General features: G+C 43.7%; 1 protein-coding gene and 1 long non-coding RNA gene across 2 annotated transcripts in view; one reads left to right on the plus strand and one right to left on the minus strand.

The window, feature by feature from the left end:
• The window catches only part of LOC130883519 (uncharacterized), a 72,346-nt gene that overhangs the window by 1,068 nt on the left and 55,572 nt on the right, over positions 1 to 15,706 (plus strand). The gene's annotated exons all lie outside the window — the stretch shown is intronic.
• On the minus strand, positions 758 to 11,626 carry Mycbp (MYC binding protein). The gene is made up of 5 exons (XM_057784048.1): positions 11,548 to 11,626; positions 11,328 to 11,400; positions 6,671 to 6,719; positions 6,342 to 6,471; positions 758 to 5,131 (listed from the first exon to the last, which is right to left on the minus strand). Exons 1-5 carry the CDS (start codon positions 11,560 to 11,562, stop codon positions 5,087 to 5,089), a joined length of 312 nt encoding a protein of 103 aa, XP_057640031.1. The 5' UTR covers positions 11,563 to 11,626; the 3' UTR covers positions 758 to 5,086.

The following is a 15,706-nucleotide window of genomic DNA, read 5'->3' on the forward strand; positions in this document are numbered from 1 at the left end:
TTAAATGTACTTAAATCTGCCGGGCGGTGGTGGTGCACGCCTTTAATCCCAGTACTCTGAAGGCAGAGGCAGGTGGATCTGAGTTGAAGCCAGCCTGTGCTACAGAGTTCCAGAACTTCACAGAGAAACTGTCTCGAAAAACCAAACAGAAAAATGCGCACATCCCTCACTGTCCATGGCAGACTGCTTACAGGACAATCCAAACCCATGAACAGACGGGAAGACAGTCAAGTTCCTTGTATGGACTATTTGCATGTGAACCTATGCACACAACTCCTGTACTTTATGTCAGCTCTGCATTAGTTATAATACCCAATAAATACGACTGGTGTCTTAGCCAGGTATGATGGCAATGGCACACACCTGTAAATCCTAGCACTTTAGAGGCAGATACAGAATCCCTCAATTAGTTCAAAGTCAGCCTGCTCTACACATGAAGTTCCTGGACAGCCTGAGCTAAAGACTTTTTTAGGAGTCATGGGGGAAAATGTAACCTTGTTATGCCATATTGCATAGATAAGGGCAAGAATAAAGTCTACCTATGCTCAGTACAATTCCCCCCCCCAAAAAAAATTTCCAATTCAGTTGGCTGAGTCCATGGATTCAGAGAACCAACTGTTTGCCAGGGGAAATCAAATTTAAGGGTAGCTGTGGTATAAATTTTAACAGTTTTGGGTGAGGTAGAGGTCAGAGGACAACTTCAGATAGTTTCTTACCTTTCACCTTGAGTTTTGGGACAGTTTCTTCTTTGTTGTTTAGAGCATTACATTTGCAAAGCTAGCTAGCCTGCAAATTTCCAGGTTGACTCCTGTCTACCTCCCAGCTCACAACGGGAGCCCTGGGATTATAGAAATTACACTAGTCTGCTCAATTTTACATGAGTTCTGGGGATTCAGACTCAAGTCCTCACATTTATGTGACAAGTGCTTTACCCACTGAACCATCTCCAAAGCTCTGCCAGCTCAAAATTTTATTCTGGACTGGAGAGATGGCTCAATGATTAAAAGCAGTTGGTGCTCTGGCGGAGGACCCACATTCAGTCCCAGCTCCCGTGTAATGGCTCACAACCATCCGTAACTCCATGTCAGGGATCCAGTGCTCTCTTCTTGACCTCCAGGGATACCAGGTAGACACAGGGTACACATACATACAAGCAGGCAAAACACTCATACACATAAAATAAAAATGCATCTTTATCAAGTTTCTTATTTAAGGGGCTGGAGATGTAGTTGTTGGAATGCTGGCCTAGCTTTATGAAATCCTAGATTTTGTCCTACTAAGCACTGCAGACCCCAGGCCTGGTAGCACATGCCTGTCTGTAATCACAGTACCAAGGAAGCACAAAAGGACCAGAAAGAAGTTCAAGGTTGTTCTCTGCTATAATATCAGTCAGTCTCAAAAAAGGCTTCGAGCCAAGTCATACTCCTCAGTGCCTGAAGTAGAACAAAATAGTCACTTCTTCACAACAGCCCTTCTGCTATTCCAGGGCAGCCTTCATTACACACCCAGTCTTCTCAGCCTCACAGAAGAGAGCTCCAGGCGCTCCTAGTCTTCTGTTCCCTGCTATCCTCAGTTGCTCTGTCGTTGCTTCTACAGTACGGTTCAAGACGACTTTTGAGTAGAACCATTTTATGTCTGTACTGTTCGAGATAGCCACATGAATGAACGCCAGAAACGCTGCTGGTGTGATTGAGGAACTAAGCTTTTGTTTTTGAGTGAACTGCCCTGTGTAACTGGTGGTAACCACACTGAACTACTCAGCCATGCTTTCACATCCCTTCTCCCCGTTGAGCATTCTTCCTTAAAATGCATTCATGCTCGTCAGCGTCCCTCAGCTACCTGGTGCCTACACAGTAACCAGCAGGGCTTCCAAGCAGACTTCTTTAGCACCTGGACAACATTTGTTCTCCAGATCTGTTTGTTTCCTTGGACTGTAAATAGTTCACATTAGTGATCACTATGACTAGGATTTTGCCAGAAACTCTACTCTGTAAGTTTGTGTAACTACATTTTGTAACTGCTATATGACTTGATATTTGTGACTTTTTTTGTTTGTGCCCAGCAGTTTAGGTACTCCAGATTATCAGGTTAAAACCTGTTCCAAAGTAGTCAACCAGCCAGCCTTTCCAATTCCATGGTATTTACAGGTGTGGCACTACTACAGCTGACCTGCAGGTAGCCCTGTAGTCTGCAAGGCACTTTTATTCTCACTGTATTTAATCTGATCCTGACAGTAACTTTGTAAGGTGGGTAAGATGCGAAAGTACACATACACACCTTGGGGGGATTGAGACAGGGTCTTATGTAGACAAGGCTACATACTTAACTTACTGTGTAGTCAGAGATGACTAAGTCCTCACCCTCTCCCCTCCAGGTGCTAAGATTACAGGCATGGGCCATCCACCTGTTCAGAACTGTTTTATATGTATTGTGAGCACATGTGGAAGGACAACTCTTGGAAGCTGATTTTTCTGCCACCTTGTGGGATCCAGGGATTAAGCTGAGTTCTTCAGACCTATGCCCACACACCTCTACTTACTTAGCCCGTGCCTGTAGCCCATAATTTTTATCTTCTAGATGAAGCAGCCGAAGTGTAGCAGGAACTGAAGAGATGACTGACATTTCCTACTCCATTTAGCATCTTGTATACAGTCTTCATTCAAGTCATTGATAGAAATGATGGAAAAGGGGTTCATGCACTGCTTTTGGAGAGGACCCAAATTTGGTTCCCAGCACCCATGTCAGGTGGCTCATCATGCCCAGTGACCCTGAAATCTTTTTTTCTTTTTTAGGATTTGTGGAGGGTTTTTTTTTTTTGGGGGGGGGATGTTTGTTTGTTAAATCTGAGTACTCTGTATGTACTTCACATTGTGAGCCACCATATGGTTGCTGGGAATTGAACTCAGGACCTCTGGAAGAGCAAGCAGCCAGTGCTCTTAACCAGAGCCACTGCTCCAGCCCCAGACCTTGAATTCTTAACTATCAATGGCTGGCCCAGGTCAGTTGCACCTACAAGTGGTAATCTAACTCACATACTGCAACTAGTGTGCAAAAAGGTGATTCAAGAGACAGTCACAGAACAACTGAGTAATAGAACATTAGACCAGGCATGGTGGCACACACCTTTAATCCTAGCACTTGGGAAGCAGAGGCAGGAGGATCCTGAGTTCAAGGCTACCATCTGCTACATAGTAAGTTCCAGGCCAGTTACAGCTACATAGTTAGCCCTGTCTTAGAATAAATAAATACATATATACATACATACATACATATATAACAATAGTGCCGTGAGAGAAAAAAACTGCCAGAAAACAAAATTAGTTGTCTGTTTCAACAAAATGGCTGCCATACAAACTGCCTAAAGAAGCTAAGTCGCCTCTCTTCCAAATCTTCATGAGCCTGTCTAGCTATTCCTACAGTCCCCAGCACATCCTACTCGCCTTGTAGTTGCTTACATACATGTCTCATAATAAACGAATCCTTACCAAACCAGCACTTAGCCCAGTGCTGTCCATCTAGGAGGTACTTTAGTAAAGAGAATCTGTCCAGCTGAATGTTCTTCCAGTAGTAGCTGGCCACCCTCCAGAAACAAACTTGTGACTAGCAGAAACACAGACCATTGCCGCAATCCTGCCATGACTGATTACAATGCCCTTGTAAATGGCTTGGTCAGAGTTTCCAGCAGGTGCCAGTGCCTCAGCTGGTTAAACCAGCTTTGATTGGATGTGTGCTGTTTAAGGACAAGCTCCCTAACAATAAGGACAGAAGACATGAACTAGAAGGATTTCACTGTGAGGGAGGAAAGGAAGTAACCAACAACACATCTGACTGATTAGGGCCAGATGGAGTGGTGAAGGCCTATAATCCCAGAAGCTGGGGACAAGAAGATCAGAACTTCAAGGCCAGCCTGGGGGTACGTGAGACTGTCCCCTACCCAAAAAGAAAGAAGAGGACTAACAAAACGTGGTACTTTACCATTTACAGATCTTTCATGTACATGATCTCATTTGACCTCACAACAACCCTGTGAGGTAGGCAGCACATGTGGTCATGGTACAGACAAGGAAAGTGAATCTCCAAGCCATTAACTGACCTGCCCAGGGGCCAACAGTAACAAATTCATATAAATGTCAGTCTTTGGCCTAAAAATTCAGCACCCAACGTCCCCTCATACTTGCCCTACCTACTTCACTGGGATAATAAAGATAAAATTAATTCAAGGCTCAAAAAAATACCTTTAAGGGGGAAAAAGCACTATATAATTACATATTATAATCATCTTGACATAATGGTTCATCCCCCTTCCCATCCCAGCTTGTGCATGAACCCAGAATTTTATATTATCTCTCTTCTGTGTTCAACTAAGGAACTAAGTAAGGCAGGGTAAGAGTGTAGTCCTACTGGAAGCTATGTAAATTACAATCAAGGTAACTGCAGCATTGAGCAAACTGAAAACAACACAGACTAATGTGCAACCAGGACGCACTAAAGCACACAGCACAGCAAGGCAGCATTATCAGATGGGCGGGATTGCATAGAAAGAAAACGTGGTGTCAGAGTTCACACTGGCACACACACAGTTATCTAAGGCAAAGTGGTGGCAAAGAGTTCTTTGTTCCATATTATATAAGGGAGCAGAAGACACATGGGAACCCATGCAGAAGCATCCTACATCACATATCTGTCCAGCTGTCTACTTGGAATACACTGTCAAGAATGAGTGTGCCTACTATGCTCAAGTCCTCAACCAAGGAATAGCTCCATGCTAAATCTCCTAGCTAAAATACAACCAGTACCGTCATTCCTAACTGGATAATAAATAAAATGTCTTTGAAGGTGAAAAGTTACATGGCTCTTTAGCTTTTCTTCGAGATCTACTTTGGATTCTCCTCCTTTAAGACCCAAAGAAAGTTATATTGAGTTTTTATTGGTGATTCTATGTATATGTGTTTATAACATTAAAGTGTGATGAGTGGATTTTACATATTAAAAGTTTATAGCATCTTTTCAGGAAAGATTATATACTATACAAGCTATTCAAGTGATACAAAACCAGTTTTCAGTGTCTTTTCAACTGAGAAGAATCCTATTCAGCACGCTTCTCCTCCTGAGGTGGCTCATACTGAGCAAGCTATGGGGCAAAGACAGAGGATTTAGATGAATTTTATTTAAATTGGGTAAAAAACTTAGTAACACAATGAAATTAGATATTATATTCAACTTAGTTATTGAGTCAGTAATCAATTTCTGAACTTATCCTTCTTAAACCATTTGCTTACTTAAGATTGAGCACAAGTAAACCTAACAAAATCCCTTTACGTATAAACCTTTAGCATTGCTGGGAAACTAAACTTTAATTTCAATTTATGACTCAACTGTTCAGATACTAGGTACATAACAGTCTAGCTTTCCAAAACTGCTGTGGTATGTAATATGGAGCTGTCTTGTCTTAAAAAAACAAAGAGTCACATGACTTCTAGTAGCATAGTCAATGAAAAGTAACTAATGCCTGACTTTAAAAAGTCCCAGAAGGGCCCTGGCATGGCGCATGCCTTTAATCTGAGCACTGAGGAGGTAGAGGCAGGCAGATCTGAGTTCAAAGCTAGCCTAATCTACACAGAGACATCAAGTGTATCTCAGCATCTTTGATAATCTAAGACATTTTCTTTTAAAAAAGCTTATGGCTCTTTACAAGAACATTAGCCTTCATAAGATTTGGCTTCTTTCAATTAGCTGTCAGACGTGGAAAGTGCATTGTGTAGTTCAGACTGTGGTAAGCCTCAAAGACTGTGTTGACGTTCAAGTTTGTGGGAGTTTGAACAAAGGGAAAACTTCAGCTATAGAGGGCAGTTTACTTCTGTCCTTGTACCTGGAGCTAGCATGCTTGAGACTGTGCACTGTCCCATTCTAGATGCCCTTAAAGCAGTGGCCTAGACTGACCTGAACTGCCTAAGAACCTTAAAATTATCCATTTACTTTAAGCAGTATTAACAAGTATTCCAGCCTTTTTATTGATGCAGGTTCTCAATTCCCTCTTCTTGATCACACTTTGCTTACCCTATTTATTGTTGGTCTTGGGATTTTTCTAGATGAGGCTTAAATTTGCCATGTATCTGATTCAAACTGATACTCAACTGTCCTTCCCTGCTGCCCATTTAGTGAAGTGTTGGGTTAAGTTGTTTACTCTGGTTTTATCAGGCTGCAGATGGAACCCAGGACCTTCGCACATGCCAGACAGATGCTCTACCATGACCTACATCCCTGGCCTGTAGTAAGGATTTGGTCAGATAATCATCAGAGACAAGATTGGTTTTTAATTTGAATTTCTTTTTTAAATTTACCTTTGCTTTCAGTTTTTTATTTTCTTCTACAGTAGCTTCATATTTCTCTTTCATTTCTGCCAATTCTAGGCGAAGCAGCTCTATTTCTGGGCTTTCCGGGGTAGCAGCTCCTAAGTGATGCTTTAAAAAACTAACATCAGTGTTAAGAATGTACTCACAGAGAATGAGGCTGGGGACAGTCACCCACCACACACCAGTAGTTATCCAAGGTCATGTCAAGATTCAAAAGAACTTTTCAATAAACCAAAGTATTTAAAGCTTATTATATATTTGAATAAATTAAAATCTCAAAAATATGGCCTTTTTGACTTCAGAGATGAAAAGGATACTCCAGAGCACTGGTGGGCTTCTCTGGCTCTTCATATAAGGCTACCAACACTGCAAACCAAAGAGAAAGAAAAGAATGAGGTGTTCAGTGTAGATGGCTGAATATTCAGAAACTCAGTAAATACTATCTGCCTGCTAGAGGGCAAGCAGACTGCTAAGATTGTCCATACACTGGTGAATACTCAAACAGTGTTCTTGCTTGCAACAAATTTACAGTCCATTGCAAAAGATAAGGAACACAGAGAGTATTGAACTGCAATAGTAGTTACTGAGTTTCGCAGTGAGACTGGAGAAATGCTTAGCATCAGAGGCAGACCTGAGACCTAGCTGTGTTTCAGATAAAAATGGGAATACTCAGAGCACATACTAGGGAATTAACGTGTCAAGTATGTTGTGAGTAATAAACAGAAAGATAGTCTAGGGTCAGACAATGGAAAAATGATCGTAGGAGCTACAAATGTATTTCACCAGTTTTAAAGCAGGGGGTGGCAAGATCACTTCTGAAGGCTGTAAGACTGACTGAAGTGGGACATGGAAAACGGCAGAACAATTCAGAAAGCTGGGTGTGGTGGCCCACGCCTGTGATCTCAGGACCTAGGAGGTGAGGCAGGGGGATAAGGAGTTTGAGGTCATTCATTTGTGGAAAAGCAGTGAACTACAGACCTGAGCTACAAGGAACCCTGTCTTTAAAAAGTCTATGTAATCCAACTAAAGAAATTTAAGTTTTATGTAATTAACTGCAATATTCCATTCAGAATATTCAAGAATTAAGTTTTATGTATGACAGGCTAGGCATCAACCAAAATGTTCCCAGTGATCAACATGCTCAGATTGGCATTTAAAAATATACTAGTGCCTCACATGAACACTGTCTCACTCATCTACCAAACAAGTACTCTTGCAACTCAGTATTCACATGGCAAGTTCTCCAGACTAGTGCTGAGGACCCTTTAAAAACATCTCCTGAGCTTGTAGACGCCGGAATCTATATGTAGAGACAGATAACCCACCGGGCAATAGTGGTGCACACCTTTAATCCCAGCATTCGAGAGGCAGAGATGGGTGGATCTCTGTGAGTTTGAGGCTAGCTTGGTCTACAGAACGAGTTCCAGGACAGGCTCCAATGCTACAGAGAAACCCTGTCTCAAAAAACAAACATGACAGGTAACCCAAGCTGGCCTAGAATTTACTATGTAGCCCAGGCTGGCCTCAAACTTGTGGCAGTCCTCCTGCCTCAGTTCTCCCATACAGGTGTGTGTCACCACACCCAACTTTGAAAATCTGACAAAAGCAAAAAGTATAACTGTTCAGTGTGTATAACTTTAAAAGTCCAAATTAAGAAGTCCTATTCTGCGGGACATACACCTTTAATCCCAGCGCTCAGGAGGCAAAGACAGGTGCATCTTTGTGAGCTTGAAATTAGCCTGGTCTACAGAGCTAGTTTCAGGACAGGCTCCAAAGCTACACAGAAACCGTCTCGAAAAACAAAGCAAAAAAGTTCTGTTCTAAACCAATTTACATGTCCTCTTCTGGTTTTTAAGAGTTTTAATAAATTAAATACAGTATGAAAAACAGCAAGTGAACAAGTACTTTTAACTTACACCAAAATACACAAAAATTTTTTGAGCAATCACATTTATATCACCACTATCTTCCACATCTTATCCCTACTACTTTTTTAAAAATTATATATTCAAAAATGTTTCTTCCATTTACTGCCACTGATCTGCACTGAATCATAACCTGTATTGATTGGTTTTGAAAGACTGCACCTCTCCATGTAGCCGGTTGTCCTGGCACTATGTAAAATAGGATGGCCTTAGCTTGGAGAGCCTGCCTGTCTGTGAGCGCTGCACCCAAGCGTACCCGGTCAGCCAGAATCTGCACTTTGTAGGTGTGGCTATCAAGGCTCTCACCTTCTCCAAATTCCTGTCAGCAGTTCATGCAAGACTGCTGCTACAAAGTGTTACGTTTCTTCTGCTTTTCGATGGGATGATTGTACTTTTTATCTGAAGAGAATCTGACCAAATTATATTCCCTTTGCTTTAGCAGCTAGATTTATTTTTATTAGTTACATGGGGGAGGGGAAGATCGGGCAGGTCAGAGGACACATTCTACACTCGCCTCCTAAGATATGAGTTCCAGGAATCAAACTCAGGTCCCCCTGGCTTAGCAGCTAGCACCTTCACCTGCTCCGCCTTCTTGCCGGTCCCAGCAGCCAGATTATTTTAAGCCAGGTATTTTACAGGTTGATACCCTGCTCAAAATAATAAAATGCTGCTCCAGATGATTTGTCACCCCTCTTCTTTATGGATGTTTTTTACTCGATGCTTTTTTTGGTTGTCAGTTGACGGGTTGCTTGGTTTTTTGTTTATAAGATGTAGTCTCACTCTGTAGCCAAGGTTGGTCTCAGACTCAAGCACTCGTCCTACTTCAGTCTATCAAGTACAATTAGAAATAAGACAAGACACCGTGGTCTTCTGCATGTGCCTTAGACCTTTGAGGCAAGGTCTCTCACTGAACCTGGAGCTTGCATTTTGCTAAACTAGCAGCCAACAAGCCTTGCAGATCATCCTGTGTCTGCCCCCACCCTCACCCCTCCCAGCACTGAGATTACACAGAGGCCCTGCCTGACTTACTACACAAGCGCTCGTATGGGAACTCTGATATTTATGGTTGTGCATCAGGTGGTCTGAACCTCTGAGCTATCTCTCCTTCCTAGCTCTAGTTTGCTTTTTTGAAATGGGTCTTTTTATGTACCCCAGACAAGCAGTAAATGCAACATCCACCTTCCCTCACTAGAGCACTAAAAACGTGCTGCCATGCCTGGCTTCTTACAGTGTTTTGACCTAAAAACCATTTTAAATCCTCTCTGAAATGTTTGCTGGATAGAAAAATGTAAATTCGTATAAATCATCTGTTTGACCCTTTAAAATTAAGTTTTAAATCATATTAATAGATAGTCTCTATGTTGTCCGATGTTATTTAAGAAAGTAGAATTTAAAAAGCGTGAGGAAGGAAGCATGCAAAGGTTTCCAGTCTCTTACACGGCCTGAAAGCTGCACATCTTCTCTGTATTCAGTTATCTCCAACTCCTCCACCTGCCTTTTACTGCGTCTCTGTCCACTTGCTGCATCCAACCCCACCCTACCCCGTACACAGAATACCTGGGACCAAAAGCATTTCAGTGTTTATGTCAAGTTTGGAATATCTACACATACATAATGAGGTATCTTGGGGATGAGATCCAAGCCTAAACATGAAATTTATTTACGTTCCATATGGACCTAATACACATAATGTGAGCATGGCCTTGTACAAGCAAATATTTCTCGGCTCCTGTATTTTGATTGGCATAACTTATGCAGTCAGGTATGGGAGTTTCCACATCAAATTACAGGCTTTGGAGCAATTTAGATTTCAAATTTTCATATTAAGGCTACTTATCTGTACTTTAGCTTCTGTTCAAAGGTCTCTCCTCTTCCACTCAATGTGAAGTGTCACGTCTTTATCACCCAGCCTTGCTATGGTTTGAGTTATACATTTACCACTCGCTGGCACTGTGTTTTGGTGTGTGCATCCCTGTGTTACAAGCTCCTGACAGTGGGGACATTTCCATGTCTATAACCCTTGGTGCCCAGAACACAGGCTGGGATAAGATCATTCCATGGAAGAAACAAATATGAGGGGCTTTTTACCAGAATTCCAAGCATCTGAGACACTTCCGAGGCCACAGAGTAGGTTTCCCAGAGTAGTTCTTACAGTTTGCTCACACTGACTTGCAAAGACAGAGGAAATTAAATCTGAGTCGAAAGTAGGCAGTAATTCAAACCTGTCCGCTCATTCGAGTGAAGGAATTAGAAGCTAAATTCTCCCAGAATATCCCCTAGCCAGCCTCTGTTTCCCTAAAAAGCAGATGCAAATGATTTCCCAGACACTTCCCATTCTCAAAAGGACCAAGGTTTCAGTCCCTGCCAAGAATTCCATTCTACTCCCTTGAAAACACCGGGCAACGTTGTGTTGAGTAGCTTGTAGCAGGTATTCAATATACGGTCAGGCTAGTTTAGCTGTAGCCTTTCTGATGACCCTCTGGTTTCAGCCACCACACTCTAACCTTACACCCAAAAAGGGATGCAGGTTCACTTTCACAGTGAGCTTCCATTTTTTTTAAGGTGAATAATATAGTCATTTTTATGTGCTCCGAAGCGCTTCAAAATCTAATTCTACTTTAATTATAAAATCTATACAGTGTAGGAATACTACAGTTTGAAAGAGTGGAAAGGCCACGGCCCAAATTGTCTATGAATCCCCAGCTTTGAGGACTAATAGTAACCCTCTTTCAAATCCAGTCATTTTCTTAGTTGCCTTTCGGCCAAAGGAAAATGCAGAAGGTCCCGCACACTATCACACTATAAGGCGGGAACAATTGGGATCTCAAGGTCTCTTGCTAACGTGTCCACTGCGGCTGCTCGAGGGAAAGCAACGGAAGTTGGAGAGACTTTGCAACAGCTGCAAGAGTTTCAGTCCCGGGCTGAGAGCGACGTCCCGCCGCCGGCGTGCGCCCGACCCGCGGGATCCCAAGGCCTCGCCGGTCCCCAGGAGGGCCCCACCTGGCTGGGAGCGCGCGGGTGCTGGCAGCCGCCGCCCGCCCCGGCTCACCTTTCGTCAGCGTGTCCAGCACCCCCGACTTCTCCAAGTACCTCCGGAACTGCTCGCGCTTCGAGTCGGCGGCCTGAGGAGACACGGCGGGTCAGGGACCGGAGCCCGGGGCCGGAGCAGGAAGACGGCGCGCCCCGCCGCCGCCCCCAAGCCCCTGCACGTGCCCCAACTCCCACCCGGCGCCGCCCGCACGCCCCGAGCCACGCCGCGCCCCCCTCACTTTGTAATGGGCCATAGTGACAGCCACAGCGGCGTAGCTGGCGCCGGAGACACGGGCTGGCGGGCTCCAAGCCGCACTGCTCATGCGCGGGACGGCATGTGCGTCTGCGCACTGGGCAGGCACGGGCCGGGATAGCCGGGGTGTGGCCTGTTTTCATGGCGACCGGGACGCTGTGTATCCCTGTCTCCGAGGAGCCCAGGGAGACTGCGTGCGCCCGCCCTACGCGGTTCCGGGCAGCCCTGCATCTTCCTCTTCCGGTCGCCGTGGAGATTCGGTTGCCTAGCAAGAGGCGAGGGTTTGGTGAATCCTGGCGAGCGTCCTGTGTGGTGTGGCCTGGAGTGAGAGGCTCTTGGCCGAACTCCTCCCCCACGTGGTAATGGGCACACTCCTTGTCTGTTAGGGTCTTTGGAATTGGTGGGGACCGGCCAACGCCCGTTTCTTGACTCAGAAAAAACCCAACATGGGGGTGGTGAAAGCAAGAGGACCAGGAAAAAGTTCAAGGTCACCCTCAGCTACGTAAAAGAGTTTAAATCTAGGTTGGGCTCCACATTCAGGGCCCACATGTAAGCACTAAGCCCAGTGAGGTTTGCAGATACAGCTAGCTGGGAGAAAGCTATGTGGGCTGCGGGCTGACCTCTGTCTATAGCAATGTTGGTTTAGAACAATGACCTCTAAAAGTCGTGGTCCTACCTTTATTATTAGTTACCCCCAGTATTTAACATTAACTTCTTTTCCATGCATAATATGCGTGTTTTTGTTATCTGAGCCAATATGTTGAAAATAATTACAGGTAGTATTAAGTATGTATATCTCTTTAGTTTCTTCTCCCTCATCCAAAATGCTTGTCCCACTTTATCCTGTGATCCTCAGTAGCTACCAGAAATGCAGAAGATGAATTTAAACGTAGGTCTTCTGCTGTTTTTCCACTGAGAACATTCCTAGGCGCAGATGTACCCATTACTTGGCTAGATTTTGACTCCTTTGTGTAGAATTTATTCTATTCGCTGTGCGGTGATGGCACATGCATTTAATTCCACCACTAGGTAGGCGGAGGCAGACTAATTTGAGTTCTAGCCCAGCCTGGTCCAGGGCAGCCAGAACTACACAAATAAACCTTGTTTCAAAAACCAACAAACAAAAAATTTATTTAAAAAAAATAGATTTAAGTCTATTCATGTTTCAATGCATATTGTCTCCCAAGCCCCACTATGGGGGATGGGATGGAGAAGGGAATTCCTGCCTGCCGTGGCAGAGCTGGAGGTCTGAAGACTGCAGGACTCTTAAGCTCTCACCTGTAATGAACTCCTCGTGCTTGGACAGAAAGCACCCTCCCCCACTGAACTATCTCCCCAGGGCTCCCCTCCTCTCTTATACTTAGTGATAAAGTTAGTGTACTGAAAGGAGACTAGATGCAAGATAGATGCTGTATTAAACTGTTAAATTATTTGAGATGTAATAAAGCAGTTTGACCTGAAAGGAGAAGAAAGGAAAGGTAGATAGATCAGGGCTTGCTTGGGGCCCATTAAAGGGAAGTGTGTCTCTCTAGTCAAAAGAATGGAATCTGACTTTGACCACTGGCCCTAACTGGAGACGTGATAATTTAATCTTTGGGAAATTGAAATAGTAAATACTATCGTCTCTTGCTTTAAGGGTTAGTCCAACCTGTCTATCACTTGAGCAAGAGACCACTCCTCAGGAAAGCCAGTATGCCTGAAGACATGCTAAGGAGATGAGAGGAATAATTATTCCCTTAATGAGATAATATGCTTGATCATCCCAGGAGCCCCTCTCTTGAGACAGTTGTTGACAGATCTTCACAGCTAAACCTGCCACCTGAGTCTTAAAAATTTAACTTTTCCTCCCTCTTTTTTTATTGATATTTATTGAGCTCTACATTTTTCTCTGCTCCCCTCCCCTCTTCAACCCTCCCCCAAGGTCCCCATGCTCCCAATTTACTCAGAAGATCTTGTCTTTTTCTACTATCGACTTCCCATGTAGATTAGATCTATGTAAGTCTCTCAGAGTCCTTATTGTTGTCTAAATTCTCTGGGATTGTGATTTGTAGGCTGGCTTTCATTGCTTTATGTTTAAAAACCACCTATGAGTGAGTACATGTGATAATTGTCTTTCTGTGTCTGGGTTACCTCACTCAAAATAATGTTTTCTAGCTCCATCCATTTTTCTTTTTTTTTTTTTTTTTGAGACAGGGTTTCTCTGTGGTTTTGGAGCCTGTCCTGGAACTAGCTCTTGTAGACCAGGCTGGTCTCGAACTCACAGAGATCCGCCTGCCTCTGCCTCCCAAGTGCTGGGATTTAGCTCCATCCATTTTTCTGCAAATTTCAAGCTGTCGTTATTTTTTTCTGCTGTGTAGTACTCCATCGTGTAAATATACCACATTTTCCTTATCCATTCTTCAGTCAAAGGGCATTTAGGTTGTTTCCAGGTTCTGGCTATGACAAAGCTGCTATGAACATAGTTGAGCATATGTCCTTGAGGCACGATTGAGCATCCTTTGGATATATACCCAAAAGTGGTATTACTGGGTCTTGAGGAAGGTTGTTTCCTAATTTTCTGAGAAATCGCCACACTTACCTCCAAAGGGGTTGTACCAGCCTGCATTCCCACCAGCAATGCAGAAGTGTTCCCTTTTCCCCATAACCTCTCCAGCATAAGTTGTCATCAGTGGTTTTGATCTTGGCCATTATGACATGTGTAAGATGGAATCTCAAGAGTTGTTTTGATTTGCATTTCTCTGATGACTAAGGATGTTGAACATTTCCTTAAATGTCTTTCAACCATTTTAGATTCCTCTGTTGAGAGGTCTCTGTTTAGGTCTGCACTCCATTTTTTATTGGATTATGTGATCTTTTGGTGTCCAATTTCTTTTTTTTTTGGTTTTTCGAGACAGGGTTTCTCTGTGGCTTTTGAGCCTGTCCTGGAACTAGCTCTTGTAGACCAGGCTGGTCTCGAACTCACAGAGATCCGCCTGCCTCTGCCTCCCGAGTGCTGGGATTAAAGGCGTGCGCCACCACCGCCCGGCTTGGTGTCCAATTTCTTGAGTTCTTTGTATATTTTGAAGATCAGACCTCTGTCTGATGTGGGGTTAGTGAAGAACTTTTCCCATTCTGTAGGCTGTCGTTTTGTCTTGTTGACCGTGTCCTTTGCTTTACAGAAGCTTTTCAGTTTCAGGAGGTCCCATTTATTAATTGTTTCTTGTAGAGAGCCATGTGGAGTCACACCTGATGGCTATGTGTAGAAAGCTGCGTGGAGTCCCACCTGATGGTGCTGGCTCCCGCCCTCCACGATCCCGAAAGCGAGTGCTCTCTGTGATAATCAACTCCTAATATCAACTAGGCCTGACTTATGCTATTATCACGCAATGATTGTCAGCTGCTTGCATATGCGTGGACCTATGGGCAGTGCCCACCTCGCAATCTGGGGTTGGTTACCCATGCCTACTTAAGGGCTGGGAGGTTTTGCCCGAGGAGAGAGGAAGAGAGAGAGAGAGAGAGAGAGAGAGAGAGAGAGAGAGAGAGAGAGAGAGAGAATTGTAAAAAGGTCCTGAATAAAACTGCTTAGCAAGAAGAGCTCCGGTGTTGCGCATCTTCCTTGCGGGTCAAAGAAGACTGGACAGTTTCTCTCAGTGTCTGTGCTGCTGGGGTTCTATTTAGGAAGTGGTTCCCTGTGACAATGCATTCAAGTGTACTTCCCACTTTCTCTTCTATAAGGTTCAGTGTGGCTGGCTTTATGTTGAGGTCTTTGATCCATTTGGACTTGACCTTTTCCCTTTTAAATCTCTTTAGATAACTAAAATCCCAAGCCCTGACTCTCTAGGGTTTCTCACTGTTCTCTGAAGACCGTCCCAATCCTGCTGCTTACAGGCCTCCATTGCTGACCCTACTCAAAGGACATGACTGTTCTCTCCTCTTCCTCTCTGCTTCCCTTCCGGCATTACAGTAAAAACCTGTGTGTATATGTATGATATATAAGTATTTATTACATAAAACATAAATACATTTATATAACATACTGTGTATACATATATATAATAAAGAATTATTTAAAGGTTAGGTTTCAGTGTTAGGATTAAAGAGGTTGGGAACACGAGGGATGAAGAATAAGGCCTAGTGACTGAGTATGATGAGATAGCCAGAGCCAG

Source organism: Chionomys nivalis, chromosome 11 (genome assembly GCF_950005125.1).
Source record: "Chionomys nivalis chromosome 11, mChiNiv1.1, whole genome shotgun sequence".
Classification (NCBI taxonomy): Eukaryota; Metazoa; Chordata; class Mammalia; order Rodentia; family Cricetidae; genus Chionomys; species Chionomys nivalis.

Excerpts from the sequence above, each read along its gene's own strand:
- Mycbp (XM_057784048.1), bottom strand. Across the intron at positions 6,720-11,327 it reads GCTGGACACGCTGACGAAAG|TGTTGGTAGCCTTATATGAA; the intron begins GTGAGCCGGGGC and ends TTTGGTTTGCAG. Across the intron at positions 6,472-6,670 it reads AAGCCCACCAGTGCTCTGGA|TTTTTTAAAGCATCACTTAG; the intron begins GTATCCTTTTCA and ends CACTGATGTTAG.